An 18373-nucleotide genomic window follows, 5' to 3' on the forward strand; every position below is an offset into this window, starting at 1 on the left:
ATTTCTTGCATCTTCTTGATCTTTGCCTCCATTCTTTTTCTGAGGTCCTGCATCATCTTCACTATCATTATTCTGAATTCTTTTTCTGGAAAGTTGCCTATCTCCACTTCATTTAGTTGTTTTTCTGGGGTTTTATCTTGTTCCTTCATCTGGTACATAGCCCTCTGCCTTTTCATCTTGTCTATCTTTCTGTGAATGTGGTTTTTGTTCCACAGGCTGCAGGATTGTAATTCTTCTTGCTTCTGCTGTCTGCCTTCTGGGGGATTAGGCTATCTAAGAGGCTTATGCACATTTCCTGATGGGAGGGACTGGTGGTGGGTAGAGCTGGCTCTTGCTCTGGTGGGCAGAGCTCAGTAAAACTTTAATCCGCTTGTCTGCTGATGGGTGAAGCTGGGTTTCCTCCCTGTTGGTTGTTTGGCCTGAGGTGACCCAACACTGGAGCCTACCTGGGCTCTTTGGTGGGGCTAATGGCGGACTGTGGGAGGGCTCACGCCAAGGAGTACTTCCCAGAACTTCTGCTGACAGTGTCCTTGTCCTCACAGTGAAACACAGCCAACCCCCGCCTCTGCAGGAGACCCTACAACACCAGCAGGTAGGCCTGGTTCAGTCTCCTATGGGTTCACTGCTCCTTCCCCTGGCTTCCGATGCACACACTACTTTGTGTGTGCCCTCCAAGAGTGGAGTCTCTGTTTCCTCCAGTCCTGTTGAAGTCCTGCAATCAAATCCCACTAGCCTTCAAAGTCTGATTCTCCAGGAATTCTTCCTCCTGTTGCCTGACCCCCAGGTTGGGAAGCCTGATGTGCGACTCAGAACCTTCACTCCAGTGGGTGGACTTCTGTATAAGTGTTCTCTAGTTTGTGAGTCACTGACCCAGCAGTTATGGGATTTGGTTTTATTGTGATTGCGCCCCTCCTACCGTCTCATTGTGGGTTCTCCTTTGTCTTTCGATGTGGCGTATCTTTTTTGGTGAGTTCCAGTGTCTTCCTATAGATGATTATTCAGCAGTTAGCTGTGGTTCCAGTGCTCTCGCAAGAGGGAGTGAGAGCATGTCCTTCTACTCTGCCATCTTGAACCAGTCTCCCTCAAATTACTCTTTTATCATGTGCCATTTGTCATCAAAGTTTTTGAAAGAAAGAATATATCATGGTATTCTGTGGAAAAACATGAACAACAGCTACTCTGAGTCAAAAAAATAGTTCAGAAGAAGGAAGATGCATTAGGGATACCTTAACTGATTTTGTATATATATTTTTTATGTGTACACTATGTGATATATGACAAAACCATCCAAAGTAAGTCTTTAAAAAACTTCTTTAATATAAAATAAAAATTCTAAGTGGTAAGGCATTGTGTTATAGTTTAATTGGCAGCTTTTTTCTTTGTATACATAAAATAATGGTGTGACTTACAATCACTGGTGTCCTAGATTCAAAGAAATATGATAGTGTTATTTTGTGATTAAATATGCCAGACATTAAGAGCATGTACCTTCCTAATACATGTTGTGTCGTTTATATTTGTATTTATTTCTAATCTTATATTAAACTACAGGCTCTTTGAGGGCAGAGTTTGTGTTTGTTTTATCTTTGTTTCCCTTACAACACCTAGTACGATGCTTTATAACATATACACATAAAATAAATAATAAATAAATGGATTAAAATATGAAGTATTATACAATAAGTGCCACAGGAAGGTAAAGTACTATATGAGTGAACATCTACTAGTACATTCTCAATTAACTGCTTAACTGTAGTGTGTTAGAACTGTATTTATATATGGTATTTGGTCCAGTCCTTGGGCTGAAGCTCAGCTTAGGCCAGTGGCTTTGAACCAACTATAAATGATCCTAATAGAATTCTATAAATTTAGGTCTGGTTTGCTGACTACATTTATGAGGAAATGTGGTGACTCATCTTGATTGAATCATAGAAAGTAGTAAATAAAGCCTTTGCCTTAGAGAACAGATGACAGTGACTTTCCCTAATGATGCTAAGATTATACAAGAGATCAGGCAAATGCCTGTCTCTAAGAAATATAGTACTTTTTAAAATAGCCCTGTTTTTTTCCCTCCAATCAATCTCAATACACCTACAATAAAAAACAGGCTGAGGAATAAAAAACAGCTTAGGGAATTATGTCTATGTGATATTTTCTAGTTTTTACCCTTATTCTTTGGGCTGTAAGTACAAGAAATAACATAAGCATTTTTCTTCAGTCAGCTAAATAGCTCTACTTCTGATTCAAATAAGTTTGTTTCCATTTTTTTCTAGCAGTGCTTGTGTGTTTACTTGGCATGGAAAAGCACTGTGGTAGTCCACACTACTGTTCATCAAATATCTCTTTCTAGATACATGATAGGATTGTACATTCTTTCCCTGTTGAAGTTAGGTGTGGTCATGTGACTTTTTTGTCTAATAAAATGAGACCACTAATGACATGAAGCTTTAAGAGCAAGTACAGGGCTTCCCTGGTGGCGCAGTGGTTGAGAGTTCACCTGCCGATGCAGGGGACACGGGTTCATGCCCCGGTCCGGGAGGATCCCACATTCCGCAGAGCAGCTGGGCCCGTGAGTCATGGCTGCTGGGCCTGTGCATCCGGAGCCTGTGCTCCGCAACAGGAGAGGCCACAACAGAGGAAGGCCCGCATACCGCAAAAAAAAAAAAAAAAAAAAGGGCAAGTACAGAATTTACCACACTTCCTTTATCCTGAGGCAGCAACTAATAGAAGCACAAAGATGGAGGCTCCCTTAGCCTAAGTCCCTGAGTGAGGACAGCATAGTGCCAGGTCCCCATCATATTTGACCTGCTCATAGACACATAGTACGTTTTGTGCCAGTAAGATTGTGGGGTTATTAAGCATAACCTAGCTTATCACGATTAATATAGTCTTCACCCCAAAACAGTGGGCTTTAGTGGTAACTAAAAGAATATAACAGATTTGATGTGCTGGTATTGGCCTAGTACTTTTTTTCTTTCTTATGGAAATATTTATTGTATACACCTTCTATAAGCTAATATTCATCACAAGGTGATTCGAGTCAATTCCATACATCAAAATACTTTTCTTTGAATTATAGTCTTTTGTCAAGACATTTTGATATACTTCTATAAGATGTCCTTTCATCTGCCAACAATAGAATTGCCAATTCATTCTTGCATTTATTCTTTTATTCAACAAAGTTTTTTGAATGCCCGTTATTTGCCAGGTGCTAAGACTAGGAAGGTGTTCAAGGCACTCTAGATAGTTTGGTGGAAGTGGCAGAAGGTAAGCAGGGCTAAAAACTATAAGGCACTTCGTTCTTCTGAAGTCTAGGTGCTTCTCTTGTTTCATACATGATACATACCTGTTTCATTTTAAAATAGTTAAACTACATTTAAAATTTAACTTCACAAGTACCATATCCAAGGTGACATAGATCAGATTTTGCCACTGCTGAGACCACCAACATACTACCTTTGAAGTTAGAAGTTTCTTTACCATAGCTAGTATAGAGACTGTTTAAGAAATAAGAAATTAAGTGCCATCAAAAAGTTTAATTCTTGACATATATACACCATCAAATGTAAAATAGATAGCTAGTGAGAAGCTGCTGCATAGCACAGGGAAAGCAGCTTGGTGCTTTGTGACCACCTAGAGGGGTGGGCTAGGGAGGGTGGGAGGGAGATGCAAGAGGGAAGGGATATGGGGATATATGTATACATATAGCTGATTCACTTTGTTATACAGCAGAAACTAACACACCATTGTAAAGCAATTATACTCCAATAAAGATGTTAAAAAATAAATAAATAATTTTTTTTAAAGTTTAATTCTCCCAATTATCATAGAAGAAAAAAAATTTTATCACATTATCAGGTAGTTTCCAGCAGCTGTATTTTACAAATTAAAAAATTAAAAGCTGAATTCTGTTTCTGGTCTTCATTATAAGAATGTGAGTATCTTTTGCAAAAGCAGTGCAGATGAGTTAGGAGACAGCAAGGTTCCCTTTTGGTTCTTCTTCCCATCACTTTCTGCCTTTTCATTCTAGGGGTTCTTCAGCAAGCGCCTGAAAGGCTCCATCAAGAGGACCAAAAGCCAATCAAAGCTTGACCGAAACACAAGCTTTCGGCTTCCCTCCCTTCGCAGTACAGATGACAGGTAGGAGTTCACTTGCTTAAAACAAAGAAAGAAATTTTACAGTGTATTTTGATAAGGCATTTTGGTCTTCATTAACTTTGCATCAATGATAGTTGGAAAGATCCGATACAAAATTTACTTTTTTGTCTTGCTCATATTGAGGCTAGGTACAATATATTGGCTTAAATATCCAACCAGTTTAAAAATCTTACAATATTAGAGAGTGTGTGGATACCTAAGAACTAATTTAAGAATCGGTTGTGCTGTTTCTGTCGAATCAAGTTCTAGTGGTCAGAGGTGTATCTTTCTTTTGTAGGATGACCATAAGGGATGATGATGGCTATAGCTAACATTTTTTGAGCACTGTACTAAGTGCTTTATATGCATTATCTTGTTTAATCTTAATAATAACCCTGTAAGAGAAATATTAATATTATCACCATTTTATAGATGACAAGTCTGAGGAACAGAGAAGTTAAGTAATCTTGCCCAAGGTTATACTGCTTAGTAAATAGCGAAAATGGTATTTAAACTTGGGCAATTTGGCTCTTAAGAGTCCATGGTCTTCACTGCTGCATTGTTCATTGTGTATAGTATATGGACTCAGCCTCATTAATTTGCAGTCACATCTAGAAGATATGTATGAAAAGGAAGCCTGGATTTCAATAATTAGGACTACCAGCTTAAGCAAACCTCAAATGCATGGCTTGCTAAGGATAACAACCCTATAAAATGATTGAACATATGCTAGAACACATTTGTAATACTTCACATCTCTACAATGTTCAAAATTTAGGAAATGGTACCTGTTGTGTCTTGACACATCACCACCATCACCAGTATTTATTGAGTGCTTACTCTGTGCCAAGTATTTTTAATGTAGTATCTTATGTAATACAGCCCTAGATACTATTATTATCCTCATTTTACAGATAAGGAACTAAGGCAGAAGAGATTGAGAAACTTGCCCAGGGTCACACAGCTAAGTAGTAGAGCTTCGATTTAAACTCATGTCTGCCTTTCATAATGATACTCTTATTTATACTTGGGTGTTTTTGGTTTTATTTTTACTTTTGGTAATAAGTCCATTATTTCCAGTTATCTGCATAACAAACAGAAATATAGATTATAATATCTATAATGGCAGATTATAGATTTTCCAGGCAGAGAATTACTCTCATTTTATATGTGAAGTAACTTGTCCCCCATACTGAGTTGATAAGAGGCTACTGCTTTATCAGCTCTTCTTATCCCTAAACCACGTTAGAGATGTTCTGTGAAATTTGCAAGTATGTTCAATTTGTGGTGTAATTGTATTGTTAAATATGTCTTTTATACCTTTTTGTTTTAGGGTAATCATTAAAAAAAGATCTTTTATTCTCATATTTTTCCCTTAGATTTTACTGTATAGCACAGGGAACTATATATATATAACTGAATCACTTTGTTGTACAGCAGAAATTAACACATTGTAAATCAACTATACATCAATTTTTAAAAATAACTTTTATCTTTCAAACAACCATTTACATTTTATCAGTATGATGGATGAATAGTAATAATAAACACATATACAGTATGTACTATGTGCCATACACTGTTCTAAGCACTTTACATAAATGAAATCATTTAATCAACATAACAACCCTAGTTACAGTCATGACCTCATTTTGAAGATGAGAAAACTGAAACAGAGAAATTAGTAAATTGCACAAGTTCACACGGCTTAGAAAATGGCAGTACTATGGTTCCAATCCAAGAATTCTAGCTCTTGAGTCTACATTTTTAAATTTATGCTATATTGCCTCTCACAGAAAAGGCAGGTGGGGGGCATTTCTTTGTTTTAATTTGTAGTTACCTAATGCCTACTAAGTTGAACATCTTTTCACAAGTTTTCTTCTTCTATGACTTGCTTATTCATCCCTTTGCCATTTTTCTGTTGAGCTATTTGTCCTTTTTCTTATGGTTTGGAGTACTGCTTATTATACTAGGGATTGTAAGCCACTATTATGCACATTGTTAAAATTTTCTTCCAGTCTGTTTCTTATGTTTTTAAATCATGTCTCTAAATTATATAGAAGTTTTAGATTTTCATTTGGTCCAACATGTCAGTCTTTTTCTTTGTTGGCTTACCTGGCCAGATTTGACCAGAACACTGAACTCAAGAAGCCAGGGATCTCTTTCTCATTAAATTTCTCATTATGATGCTGTTCATATCACTATATCTCACTTCTTCAGGAGGAGGAAGTATTCTGCCTGGGGTATTAGAAGGATAATGAAGTAATGATCATGATATTTTGAATTCTTCAGGCTTTTTGATAACAACAAAACTTATCTGCACTCATTACATTTTAAAAAGATAAAATTATCCTCATGAGGTCTGACTTACTGCTTTCAGATGGCAGAAAAACAGTTGTAAATGAGTTAATTTCATCTAAAGATGATCAGTAAGCTTTTCTGTGCGAAAGAACATAGGGTATTTTAACATGCAGACTTAATTGATCAAAAAGACCCTCCAGGTTTTTCTAGCACAATGATCTGCAAGTCGTAGACTCTGCTCTAAGGCCCTGATGGAATTTGGTAGCAGTGTTGTTTTGAGGATCAATTTATGATGATCCTTAAACTCAGAATTTCCTTTGTGAAGTTGTGGGGCATAGGCATAAGGAGTAAAACTTTGCCAAATAATTAATATTTTTAAGAACCAAATTTCTTACACAGTAACATATCTAATTGTGACAGTTATGTACAGACTAGAAAGCCATTTGCTACCAGGGAATATAGAGTACTAAAGACACAGCCCCAACCTCAAGGTGTCCAGTAGAAGAAGTAAATACTCAGCAAGAAATGGTATAGGGGAGGTGAGATTACTTCTTGTTAGGTGGACCAAGAAAGACCTTAGAGGGCAGTGGCCTGTGAGTTGAACCTTAAAAAAGCAGGTATAATTTGAACTGAGAAACAGACACATGGAGAGAGCATTCCTCAGAATAGAAATAATGAGCAAAAGAAGAAAACAGGAAACTACAGAGCTTGAAAAGAAATACTGAGTAGTTCATGGTATATAAAGGAGTGAGGTAGGAAATGATTGGAAAGGTAAAGTTCCAATTTTTACATTGATAGGTAAAAAACTTTGTGTTTTTTTGTCTTAAAAATGACTCAGTATAAGAAACAGAGGGCTTCTCTGGTGGTGCAGTGGTTGAGAGTCCACCTGCCGATGCAGGGGACACGGGTTCGTGCCCCGGTCCGGGAGGATCCCACGTGCCATGGAGCGGCTGGGCCCGTGAGCCATGGCCGCTGAGCCTGCACGTCCAGAGCCTGTGCTCCGCGATGGGAGAGGCCACAGCAGTGAGAGGCCCGCGTACCACACACACATAAAAGAAACAAATATGAACTCCATCTTTGATGAAACTAGGATAAATCTGAATGATTACTTAAAATTAGAGGAAGATCAGACGTAGTTGCCTGCAGAAGGAAATTCTGAAAAAAAGTCTATCACTTAATGATTCAGATCAGTTGCTAATTAACAGATACTCAAAACAGTAATGACTTAAACAAGGTAAAGTTATATATTTCCTCACCTATAAGAAGTCTGAGGGTGGGCAGTCTAGGACTAAGGGTTCAGGGCTCTTTGTGGGCTTTTTCCTCTGCCATTCTCAAGATCTTCAAGGATCTCTTTATGAACACAAGTTAGTTACTGGAGCTCCAGCCATAGCATCCATGTTTCAGGTACCAGAAAAGAGGGGCCCATAAAAGAACACCTGTCTTCCAACCAAGTTATCTCCCTTTAGAGCAGTTTCCCTGAAACCTTACCCAGTGGCTTCTCATTGTCACTTTTATCTGCAAGAGAGACTGGGAAATGTTATACATGGGTACGTTGTTGCCCCCAATAATACAAGAGTCTGTTATTAAGGAAGGAGGAAAAGATGGGCATTAGGAAGACAGCTAGCATCTCTAACATAAAAAAGAAGTTGATTTACCCACTCAACCCCAGAACTCTGGAAATATTCAGCTCCTACCCAGCTCTAGCAGGCCAGCAGCCAGGCTTACATTCATCACACAGCAAATTTGAGAAACTGAACCAGATAAAAAGACCTACAGATACCAACATTTATGTTCCCCCATTACAATGTCAGCTGGTAATTCTACTCCTAAGTATATCCAAGAGAAGTGAAAAACGTATGTCCCCACAAAAATTTGTAACATGAATGTTCGTAAACATTATTTATAGTAGCCCCAAAATGGTAATGACCCAAATGTCCATCAACTGATGAATGGATATACAAAACATGATATATCCATGCAATGCTATATTATTCAGTCATAAAAAGGAATGTAGTACTGATACATGCTACAACATGGACAAACCTTGAAAACTTTATGCAAAGTGAAAGAAGCCAATCACAAAACACCATATAATGTACAATTCCATTTATGTGAAATGTCCAGAATAGACAAATCTATGGAGACAGTAGATTAATGGTTGCCAGAGGCTGGGGATATAGGGCAGGGGAAAGTGATGAATGAAGAATGATTGCTAATGGACATGAAGTTTCTTTTTGGAGTGATGAAATGTTTTAAGCTTAGACTGTGGTGATAATTGCACAACTCTGAATATACTGAAAATGGTACACTTTAAATGGGTAGATTTTATGGTATGTTAATTATATCTCAGTAAAGATGTTAATTTAAAAAAAAAAAAACAACAGCTGGCCAGGAAGTACTCTGCAGTGAAGCTCACTAATCTGTAAGCTCTATTCCAGCACACAAAGCTTCCATTGAGTTCTTTAGTGCTTTAATCTTAAATATAAACAGATGGCCAAGAATCTCCAGATATTTGAGGAAATTCTTCAACATGAAAGGCAGAGAGAAAAATAAATAGGAGAGAAAAAAAGAACCCAGAAGAAACAAAGACAATGCATAGAGCCAAAAACAACTTCAAAGCATAATAAATATTTTCAAAAGATAAGATAGTGCATCTATGAAACAATAAGATGCTATAAGAAAAGGAACCTCAAAGAAACAAGAAAGAGAGCTTGGAAACTGAAATATAAAAGCTAAAGTCAAGTCAATCTCCCAGAAAGTAGAACAGAAAATGAGAAAATCAATCCAGAAGATTCTAGTGAAAGAAAAGTTTTATTAGAAAACTTTGGAGAGGAAATTGTCAAAGAAATAATACAAGAAAATTTCCCAAAACAAGAAAATATAAATATCCAGATTGGAAAGGCCACCAAATTCCCAATACAGTGAATGAAAAATGACGAAAGACTTTCCAACACACACACACACACACACACACACACACACACACACACACACCAATTCACATCATCATGAAAGAGCACAACACCAAGGCTTGAAAAAAATCTTAAAAGCTTCTAGAAAGAAAACATAGGTTACATACAAAGGAGGTATGAAAGGATTGCATTGGAATTCTCAATAGAATATTGAAAATCAAAAGTCAGTGGAGCAGTGTTTTCAAAATTCTGAGTGGAGATTATTTTCAACCCAGTATTCCATACACAGGACGGTCCTTGAATGTCAGATGAGGAGTTTGGATTTTATTGTATAAGCAATGGGGTGTCTTTAAACATTTTTGAGCACGGAAGTGACCTAATCAGAATTGTGCCAATTATGGATTAATCCAACAATGGAATTTCAAATGACTTGGTTTGCAGAGACTAAGTTTGGGAGACCAATTAGAAAAAAAAAAAAAGCTATTGTAGGAAATAAGAAAGGCTCTAAAGAGGGTAGTTGGCAGTGGGAATGAAGAGTCAGAGACAAGATAGGAGAAACATTTTAGAGGCAAAATCAATAGGATGTCACAAAGTCATCATTGTTCCAAAGCCATCTAATCAGATAAAAGCCAGTAAAGTGATTTCCTAGAATCAATATTGGCAGCATTTTCACATTAAAGCCATGTCATGTGGAAGGCTGTTGGGACAGGAGAAGACTCTGCTATTTCTGCCTTATATTGAAATGCACTTTGAAAAGTTTGAAAAACTAGGAAATGCTGAAAAACCGTGGTTATACAGCATTGTCAGGCATTCCAGGATTTCGAATGCCTGTCAGGTTGCCAACCTTGCTCTGGAAGTGCTACTTAAATTTACCAAGTCTTGAGGTAAAGATAAGCACATGGAATAGAATTTTCTCAACTCCTTCAAACGTCCTTCAAGTAAAAACCTTTGTAGTAATGTCTTCGATTCTGAGGCTCACTGACAAAGCATGGTTTTAATGTAGTCCCCTTATTCTTTGTCAGGAGATACCTAAGAATAAGTGTAGTGTTCATTTGTAGGGTGTATATACTCAGCTTCTTGAGTTTCTCCTAATTAGAACTAATTTTTTAACTTTTTTTTTTAATTTGTATACTCACAAGAAGTTGTAGAGTCTTGCAAGTACTTCCCCCAATAGTGATATCTTATAACTGTAGTGTAATATCAAAACCAGGTACTTGACATTTGTACAATACTGTTAACTAGACTACAGATTTTATTTTTCATCAATTTTTATGTGCACTCATTTGTGTGTGTTTATAATTCTATGCAATTTAATCCTCTGTATAGATTTGCATCACCACGACCACGATCAAGGTACAGAATTATTCCATTACCAGAAAAGAACTCCCTCTGCTACTCTTTACAGTCATACCCACCTCCCCACACCCATCCCTGTCCCCTAGCAACCACTTTTTGTTTTCTACCTCTATGGTTTTGTTATTTCAAGAATGTTATATAAATGGAATCATATAGTATGTAGCCATTTAAGATTGGCTTTTTTTTCACTAAATAAAATGCCCTTGAAATCCCTCCAAATTGTTGCATCTATCAATAGTTTGTTTCTTGTTATTGCTGAGTAGTATTCCATTTTATGGATGTATCAAAATTTGTTAACCAATCACCTACTGGAGAACATTGGTTTCTGATTTTTAGCTATTAGGAATAAAGCTGCTGTGAACAGTTGTGTACACATAAGTTTTCACTTCTCTGCAGTACATACGCAAGCGTGCAATTGCTGGGTTGTATGATAAGTACTTGTTTAGGTTTAGAGGAAACTGCCAAACTATTTTCCAGAGTACCTGTACAATTTTACATTCCCACCAGCAATTTTTATGGGTTTTATGTTTGTGTGTGTGTGTGTCCCAAGACATTTTCACCTCTGTTTTCTTTTAGAAGTTTTATGATTTTTAGCTTTTATATTTAGGTCTATGATCCATTTAGTTAATCCATGGTTACTCTAAATCAAAGATCTTGACTCAGAGCCTATTGGTGTTCACTTCGAGATAGTAATCAAAACTTCATACTTACCCCAGTCAAGCCAATTGCAGACAGTCTGCTTTTGGAGAAGGAAGTATTATAAACTACTTACTTCTCTCTTCGCATCTACTCTTCGCATCCACCTTAACTACCCGTGGTTTTAGGTGCCCTCCAGATTTGGGGCAAGGGGAGAGACAGAAAGGAGGGAAAAGGGAATAAGAAAAGTTTTAGTACTATCTTAGCCTTCTATAATGCTCTCTGAGTCTGGCAGATGTTTAAAGCTGACTCTTCTATCATGAGGTACTTTGAAGAATTCTTCAGAAATGTCTCATCTTTGAGGAACTCTCATCTATGGTTTTTTTGAGTTTCATGGGTACATTTCTATTCTAGGTGTTCACTTGCAACTCCTTCCACAGTTTGTAGGAAGGAATTTTTGCCGTTCTAGTCTTCACCCTTCCAATCCCCTGGTCTACAGGAAGTATTCACACATCCTTTGCCCTGACAAACCTCTAGGAGTGCAGCCTAATCAAAAAATATCAACTTGGGCTGTGCTACCAACAGTCAGTCATTTCTCATCCTCTAGATTTCCCAGATAAAATCAAACCCCACCTTGTATGCATTCCCTACCAATATCCCTTGTGTATGTTGGGGGGAGAGGGGGATGGGAGGGATGAGCCTCACAGCTTTCTCCAAAAATTATCTCTCACTAAATCCTTTCCCTTCTCCATAGTCTCACCACTTTTTATAGTCCTGCTCTGACTGAGAGGTTCAAGGTAATGGAATCGGTTCCAAAACATTTCCTTTGTAGATTCTACAGTTTGGTACTTCACTGCGGCATGCACCTGTTTTATCTTAGAGTCTCAGTTTGAAACTTCAATTTTAATATCTCATCACATATGTATATAATACTTTTACTAATCTACAATCTTGAGCATAACGTACAAAATGGAACATGGCTCTGTCCATTCCCTAACTCTCAGCATTATCTCCTACCACTCCTACCAGAAGTCCATTATTTACTTACTAAACTGTTTCATATTTCTCTACTTTTAATCTTGCTGCCCTCTCTATCCCAAATACCATATCCTATTCCTACATCGTGTCCTTTGACATGCAACAGTACCCAAGTCAGGAGTCATATGCTCCCTGACTTCTTTTCCTTGTTCTTCCTGTGCATCATTCTAGACTAAGCACCTACCCCATATACCCACCCATGGCCAACTGTATACACCTTATTATAGGACTGACTGCTTTCTATTGAATGTATCTTTTCATGTTTCTGCTTACTGCAGCAGATGGGAAGCTCCCCAAGTGTACAATCTTTGTATCCCCACCCCCTACCACGATGTCTGTCCTATTAAGGAACTTAATTTCTCTGCCTGAAACAAAAGGGAAGAATCCAAACAAATTCCAGATAATAGAGAAGAAGAATCTCCTTCACTATGGTGTACTTGGATAGAATGACAACTTCTCAGAAATTATTGGATTCCAGGCCATTAATTAATGAATACAGCCTAGCTATAGATTATAGAGTTTCCCTTACCGGTGTTTACTGATATGGAGCAGTTAAGGAGTCCTTAGTTTTGTGAACTAAAATCCAATTGAAGTTTCTAATTATGTCATGATAGCATTTTAAATTCATTAGAATGCTTTATCTTAATAGAAAAAAATTATTTCCATAAATTTATACCTTCTATCTTCATATTCTTCCAGCAAGGAATATATCTGGGAATAGCTATCCTAACCTAAGAGTTTACATAAAATGAACTAATGCTTGTCATATCACTTTGAAAAACTATGTTTGCAATGATAGTCCCATTTGTATGGTACTGTAGTTTATGAGATATTTGTAAAATCATAGATGATTGCGTTTGATTTTCACAAAAACTGTGGGAGGTATAGGAACAGAAATCATTATCCACATCTTACAAATGAGATAACTAAGGTTTAGAAGAAATAAATTATTTGCTCCACGTCACATGGCTAGTGAGTGATTTGAGCTGACATGAATACGTAGGGCTTTTGGGTCCAAGTTGATTGCCTTTTCCATTATCCTCTTTGTTGCATGTGTTGATAGGAAGCCTAACCTGCTGAGAAAATGATTGAGAAAGAAGGAAAGAACAAAGGGAAAAGTCATGCACACACATATATATACACACAAACATATTCAAACAACAACTCTTAATGAGAGTAGAATACTATGCAGTAATAATTAGTGAGTCAATTTATGGTCATTATATTTTCACGATTTGGTAAAATATAAAGCAAACTCCCTACTATGCTCCTATCATCTTCCCTTCCCTCCAAATCCAAGTGGTTTGGATGAAAAATTAAAATAGAATCAGTAAAAAAATATATAGCTGGATTTTGTATGCTCTTGGAATGGAAGAACCCTTTCTAAGCATAAACTGGGGGAAATAATTACAAATATGACAGAAAAAGTACTAATTTACTTAATTTACATAGTATTTATCAATACATATCAGTTAAGTTAAACAATTAGAAAAATGGTTTAAGAACATGAAATAACAGTTCATAATTCACAGAAAAGAGAACTGAGATTGCCAATATACATGTTTAAATGTCCTCAACCTCATAACTAAAGAAATTCATACTAAAGCAATAGTATAGCAATGAAATACCCTTTTTTACCAATTAGACTGGCAAAGATGTTTGAAGTTTAGCCATATCTCATTTTGGTGATAGTGTATAGAAACATGCACTACTGGTAGGACTTTAAACTGATGCCATCTATTATGGAGGATAAATTAGCAATATCAAAACTTTAAATGTATGTGCCCTTTGATCTAGCAGTTTCACATCTGGAAATTTAAAGCATGAATACATGCACATGTACTTCAAGGTATATGTACTAAGATACTTTTTGAACCTCGGTGGTGATCACCAAAAAAAAAGAAAAGAAAAGAGACTTAGATGGTTATCAAGGATTGGTTAAACTTCTATAGGCCCATATAAAGGAATACAGAGTGATCATTAAAAAGCAGCAATTTATATCTATATGTTCCAGTGTAGACAAAATTCCAAAATATACTCTTAAGGAAAAAAAGTATGGTAGAATCTCATTTGTATGTGTATACATACATACACACACACATACACACACATATATGTATATGTATAATATTTGGTTGTCTGTGTACAAAAAATTTCTGGGAGGGATCACAAAAATCATTAATAGTATTTTCCGTAGGAGATTGAGGGAGGGAGGTACCCTTATTTTTATTTTTCACCTTCTGTCCTTCTGAGCTGTTGGCATTTATCACCAAAAGCATTTATTACTTTATTTATTTATTTATTTATTTTTGTGGTATGCGGGCCTCCCTCTGCTGCGGCCTCTCCCGTTGCGGAGCACAGGCTCCGGACGCGCAGGCCCAGGGGCCATGGCTCACAGGCCCAGCCGCTCCGCGGCATGTGGGATCCTCCCAGACCGGGGCGCGAACCCGGTTCCCCTGCATCGGCAGGCGGACGCGCAACCACTGCGCCACCAGGGAAGCCCTACTTTATTATTTAAGAGGAAAAATGATTAGAGAAAACCTCCTTCAACCCCATTTCAACCTCATGCCTCCCTGTAGCTGTTTCCCAGTTGCCACCCCTTCACCTGATGGTGAGTTAGTCTCCACTTTCTCATATCCCATTCATTTTCTCAACCATCTGGAGTCTCATTTTTGTCCTCGTCATTTCACTGAAACTGCTACAATTATCTCCAATTATCTCTCAGTTCATATACCCAGTGGCTACTGTTAATATTTTAACACACTCTATCTTCTACAGTAATGGACAGCCAGCCCATCCTTTTTAAGAGTTCTCTTCCCTGGGCTTTTATACTTGAGTCTCCTGGTTTTCCTTCTGTCTTTCAGATTCTTCAGTCTCTTCTGTCAGTTTTGTAGGTTTAAATGTTAGCATTTCTCAGTCTACATGTTCTATTTCAGTATTCACATTGTCTTAGTCTGTTGAGATTGCAGTAATAAAACATCATAGACTAGATAGCTTATAATCAACAGACATTTATTTCTCACAGTTCTGGAGGCTAGGAAGTCCAAGATCAAGGTTCTGGCAGATTCAGTGTCTGGTAGGGACCTGCTTCCTGGTTCAAAAGACTTCGTTTTCTCTGTGTCCTCAGATGGAGGAATGGGTGATGGATCTCTTTGGGGTCTATTTATAAAGGCACTAATCCCCTTCACGAGGGCTCCACCCCCCTGACCTGATCACCTCCCAAAGGTCACACTTCCTGATACAGTCACATTGGAGGTTAGCATTTCAACATAAATTTTGGGGTGAGACATTCGGTCTGCGGCAAACATCTACTCCCATAGGAACCTCAAACTTATAATAAACTTGATTTTATTTCCCCCCCTTGCTTCAACCAACATTGCCTCTCACTTCCCATCTCTGTAAAGGACATTACCATCTTTCTACCCAGTGGCTCAACCTTGACTCTACCCTCTCCCTGATGCCTCCAGCATTGCAGTCATTAAAGCCTATTTACCACCTAATTATCCACAAATCCATCCACTTCTTCTGTATTTCTGCTGCTCTAGTTTGTAATCTTTGCTCAGGTTACTATCATAACCTATGAACCAGTCTCTAAGTCTTTCATTATTTCTCTCTCCTCTGTGTACCCCTCTCTTTCTCCACTTTTTAACCAAAGTATACTCTTGCCAAGGCACACATCTGATCATGTCATTCACCTTCCACCACCCACAACCTTTCTATGTCCATCCACTGGCCTTGTGATAAAATTGGAACACCCACGTTACTACGGGTCCCATCATGGTATCTCTCAAGCCTCATTATTCCCCATGCCTCTTCTCTCAGCCCCAACACACATCCACACTGCACCAGAGCCACACTGCTGAATTCTTTTCAGTTCCTCAAACACCCCAGATTTGTATGTTCTCACTACAGGCCTTCTCACATGCTGGCCATTCCCTCTAGAATGCTCAGTACCTCCACATCTGCATAGAGCTAATTCCACTCCATCCTTTAGTTCACAACTTCACATTACTTTTACCTCCAAGAAACTTTCTTTGAATCCCCAACTGAAGATCCAGGGCCCCTACTAAGTGCCCACAGAGCCACTATTGCATCCTTTTTCCTAGATCTTATCCCATTGTATTATAATAGATTTTTAACTCACTAGATTATAAACTGAGTGTGAGTACAAGGACCTTGCCTTTCTTCTTCACCATTGTTTCCTTGCATCGGTATCTAGTATAGTGCCTGGCACATAATGTACACAAAGTAACTATTGAATGGATAGATGGATTCATACATATATTCATTTATTCAACCAAATATTGGCAGAAACTAATGGGAAAGCAAATAGTCATGAATTTAGGGATGATTAAGAAGTAAATGTCATTGAACTTCATCAGTGTCTAACTTCTTTTTTTGTTTGTTTGTTTTTTTGGCCTCGTGGTGCAGCTTGTGGGATCTTAGTTCTCCGACCAGGAATTGAACCTATGCCCTTGGCAGTGAAAGCACAGAGTCTTAACCACTGGACCGCCAGGGAATTCCCTCTAACTTTTTTACCCTCTTTTCACCCATACTTAGTTTTATGGTAACGATGAGGCTGAAAGCCTAAATTCAGAAAAAAGGAAAAAAAAAACTAATCTTTCCACTCACTCTTACACTAGTAAGTATGTTAATTGAGTGGTTTATGAGTGTGGTTTGGTTTAGTTTCATGGTTTTTTTTTTAAATTCAGTATAGTTGTGTTTACATTGAATTTGTTTAATAGGCACTAGTAGATTTTATTCCATTTGCAATTTAAGAACAAAAAAAGGTGTATTACAATATGGTACAGTTTCTGTAAGGAGATTGTTCCCTAGTGTCTGTCATATTGGAGGCTGGTTGAGTTTCCTGCCCTTCAGAACATGTTTTAATATTTATAATCTTGTCTTCATTCTGTGCCTGTCTTCATTGTCTGTATACATGTATATGTACCAAAATAGGTTGAATGTCGTTTTTGACCGTGATGATAAATTTCCTTACCATGAGTTTAAGTGAAAACTCAGACTGACAAACATCCTTCTTTACCATTAGCAGCTGGGCTCATTAGACTATCCTGTCAGAGGCTGAGAGCAGAGAGAAGGACGATCGGCGGTACATGTTACGTTTCCATAATAGCTTTTTGTGTGAGTGGTTGTATGGTATTTTTTTAAGTAAACATAAAAACCAGTGAGTAGTATAAGCAGTAGGGACTGGCTTTAACTGAAGTAGGTAAATCAGTGCAGCTAGGGCTGTCAGCATCCTCAGGGGGACATTTTTTTTTAGCACACAAGCAGAACCCTGATGAATGAGCTCTAATTTCTTTCTTTTTTTTTTTTTTAATCCAGGTAGGGAAAGCTTTATATTCAGTAGTATAGGAAAGGATCTGCTCTTTCAAACAGAAAACATCAGTTGGATAGTTTCACAGATACCAGGTTGAAAAACAATAAAATCTGGGGAGCAAATAAAGCTGCCTTTTTCCCAAAGTGAAAGCTCAGATGCAACTTTTAAAAAACTGATTAGACCCTTTGTAAGCTTATTGGTAGAGTATTAGGATACTGAATTTTATTAATTTCTACCTGGGAAATTTTCAAACAAGGTAAAGTGCCTTAGGAACACATTCTGGTGAATACAAACATATATTGCTGTACTCAGTTTATGGCTGAGCTGTCTTTCCAAGAACTCAGCAAAGCAGTCTAGAATCATAACTGCCACGCCAAGCAGAAATTCACCTGCACTGGAGTACAGGATTTTGTGTGGCAATAAGCATTTTTTTTCAGTTATATTTTTAATTAAAAGTTTCCCACATTTGGAACTGAATCTGTAAACATGTGGCAGATTGAGCTAGCACATCCAAGCACCACTGGTGCTTTGGGGGAAATATGCTTTTTAAAAAATCGGATGGGGGTTTCCCTGGTGGCGCAGTGGTTGAGAATCCGCCTGCCGATGCAGGAGATACGGGTTCGTGCCCCGGTCCGGGAAGATCCCACATGCCGCG

At 37.8% G+C, this 18373-nt stretch overlaps 1 protein-coding gene across 7 annotated transcripts in view; it reads left to right on the forward strand.

Moving 5' to 3' along the window:
- RASAL2 (RAS protein activator like 2) overlaps positions 1-18373 on the forward strand; it is a 382125-nt gene that overhangs the window by 319113 nt on the left and 44639 nt on the right. For all 7 annotated transcript variants that reach the window (XM_028488596.2, XM_007105300.4, XM_007105301.4 and 4 more), the window contains one exon: positions 4031-4140. In XM_028488596.2, the coding sequence (XP_028344397.1) occupies positions 4031-4140 (110 nt within the window). The remainder of the gene's footprint in view (positions 1-4030; positions 4141-18373) is intronic.

Source organism: Physeter macrocephalus, chromosome 4 (genome assembly GCF_002837175.3).
Source record: "Physeter macrocephalus isolate SW-GA chromosome 4, ASM283717v5, whole genome shotgun sequence".
In the NCBI taxonomy this organism is placed as follows: Eukaryota; Metazoa; Chordata; class Mammalia; order Artiodactyla; family Physeteridae; genus Physeter; species Physeter macrocephalus.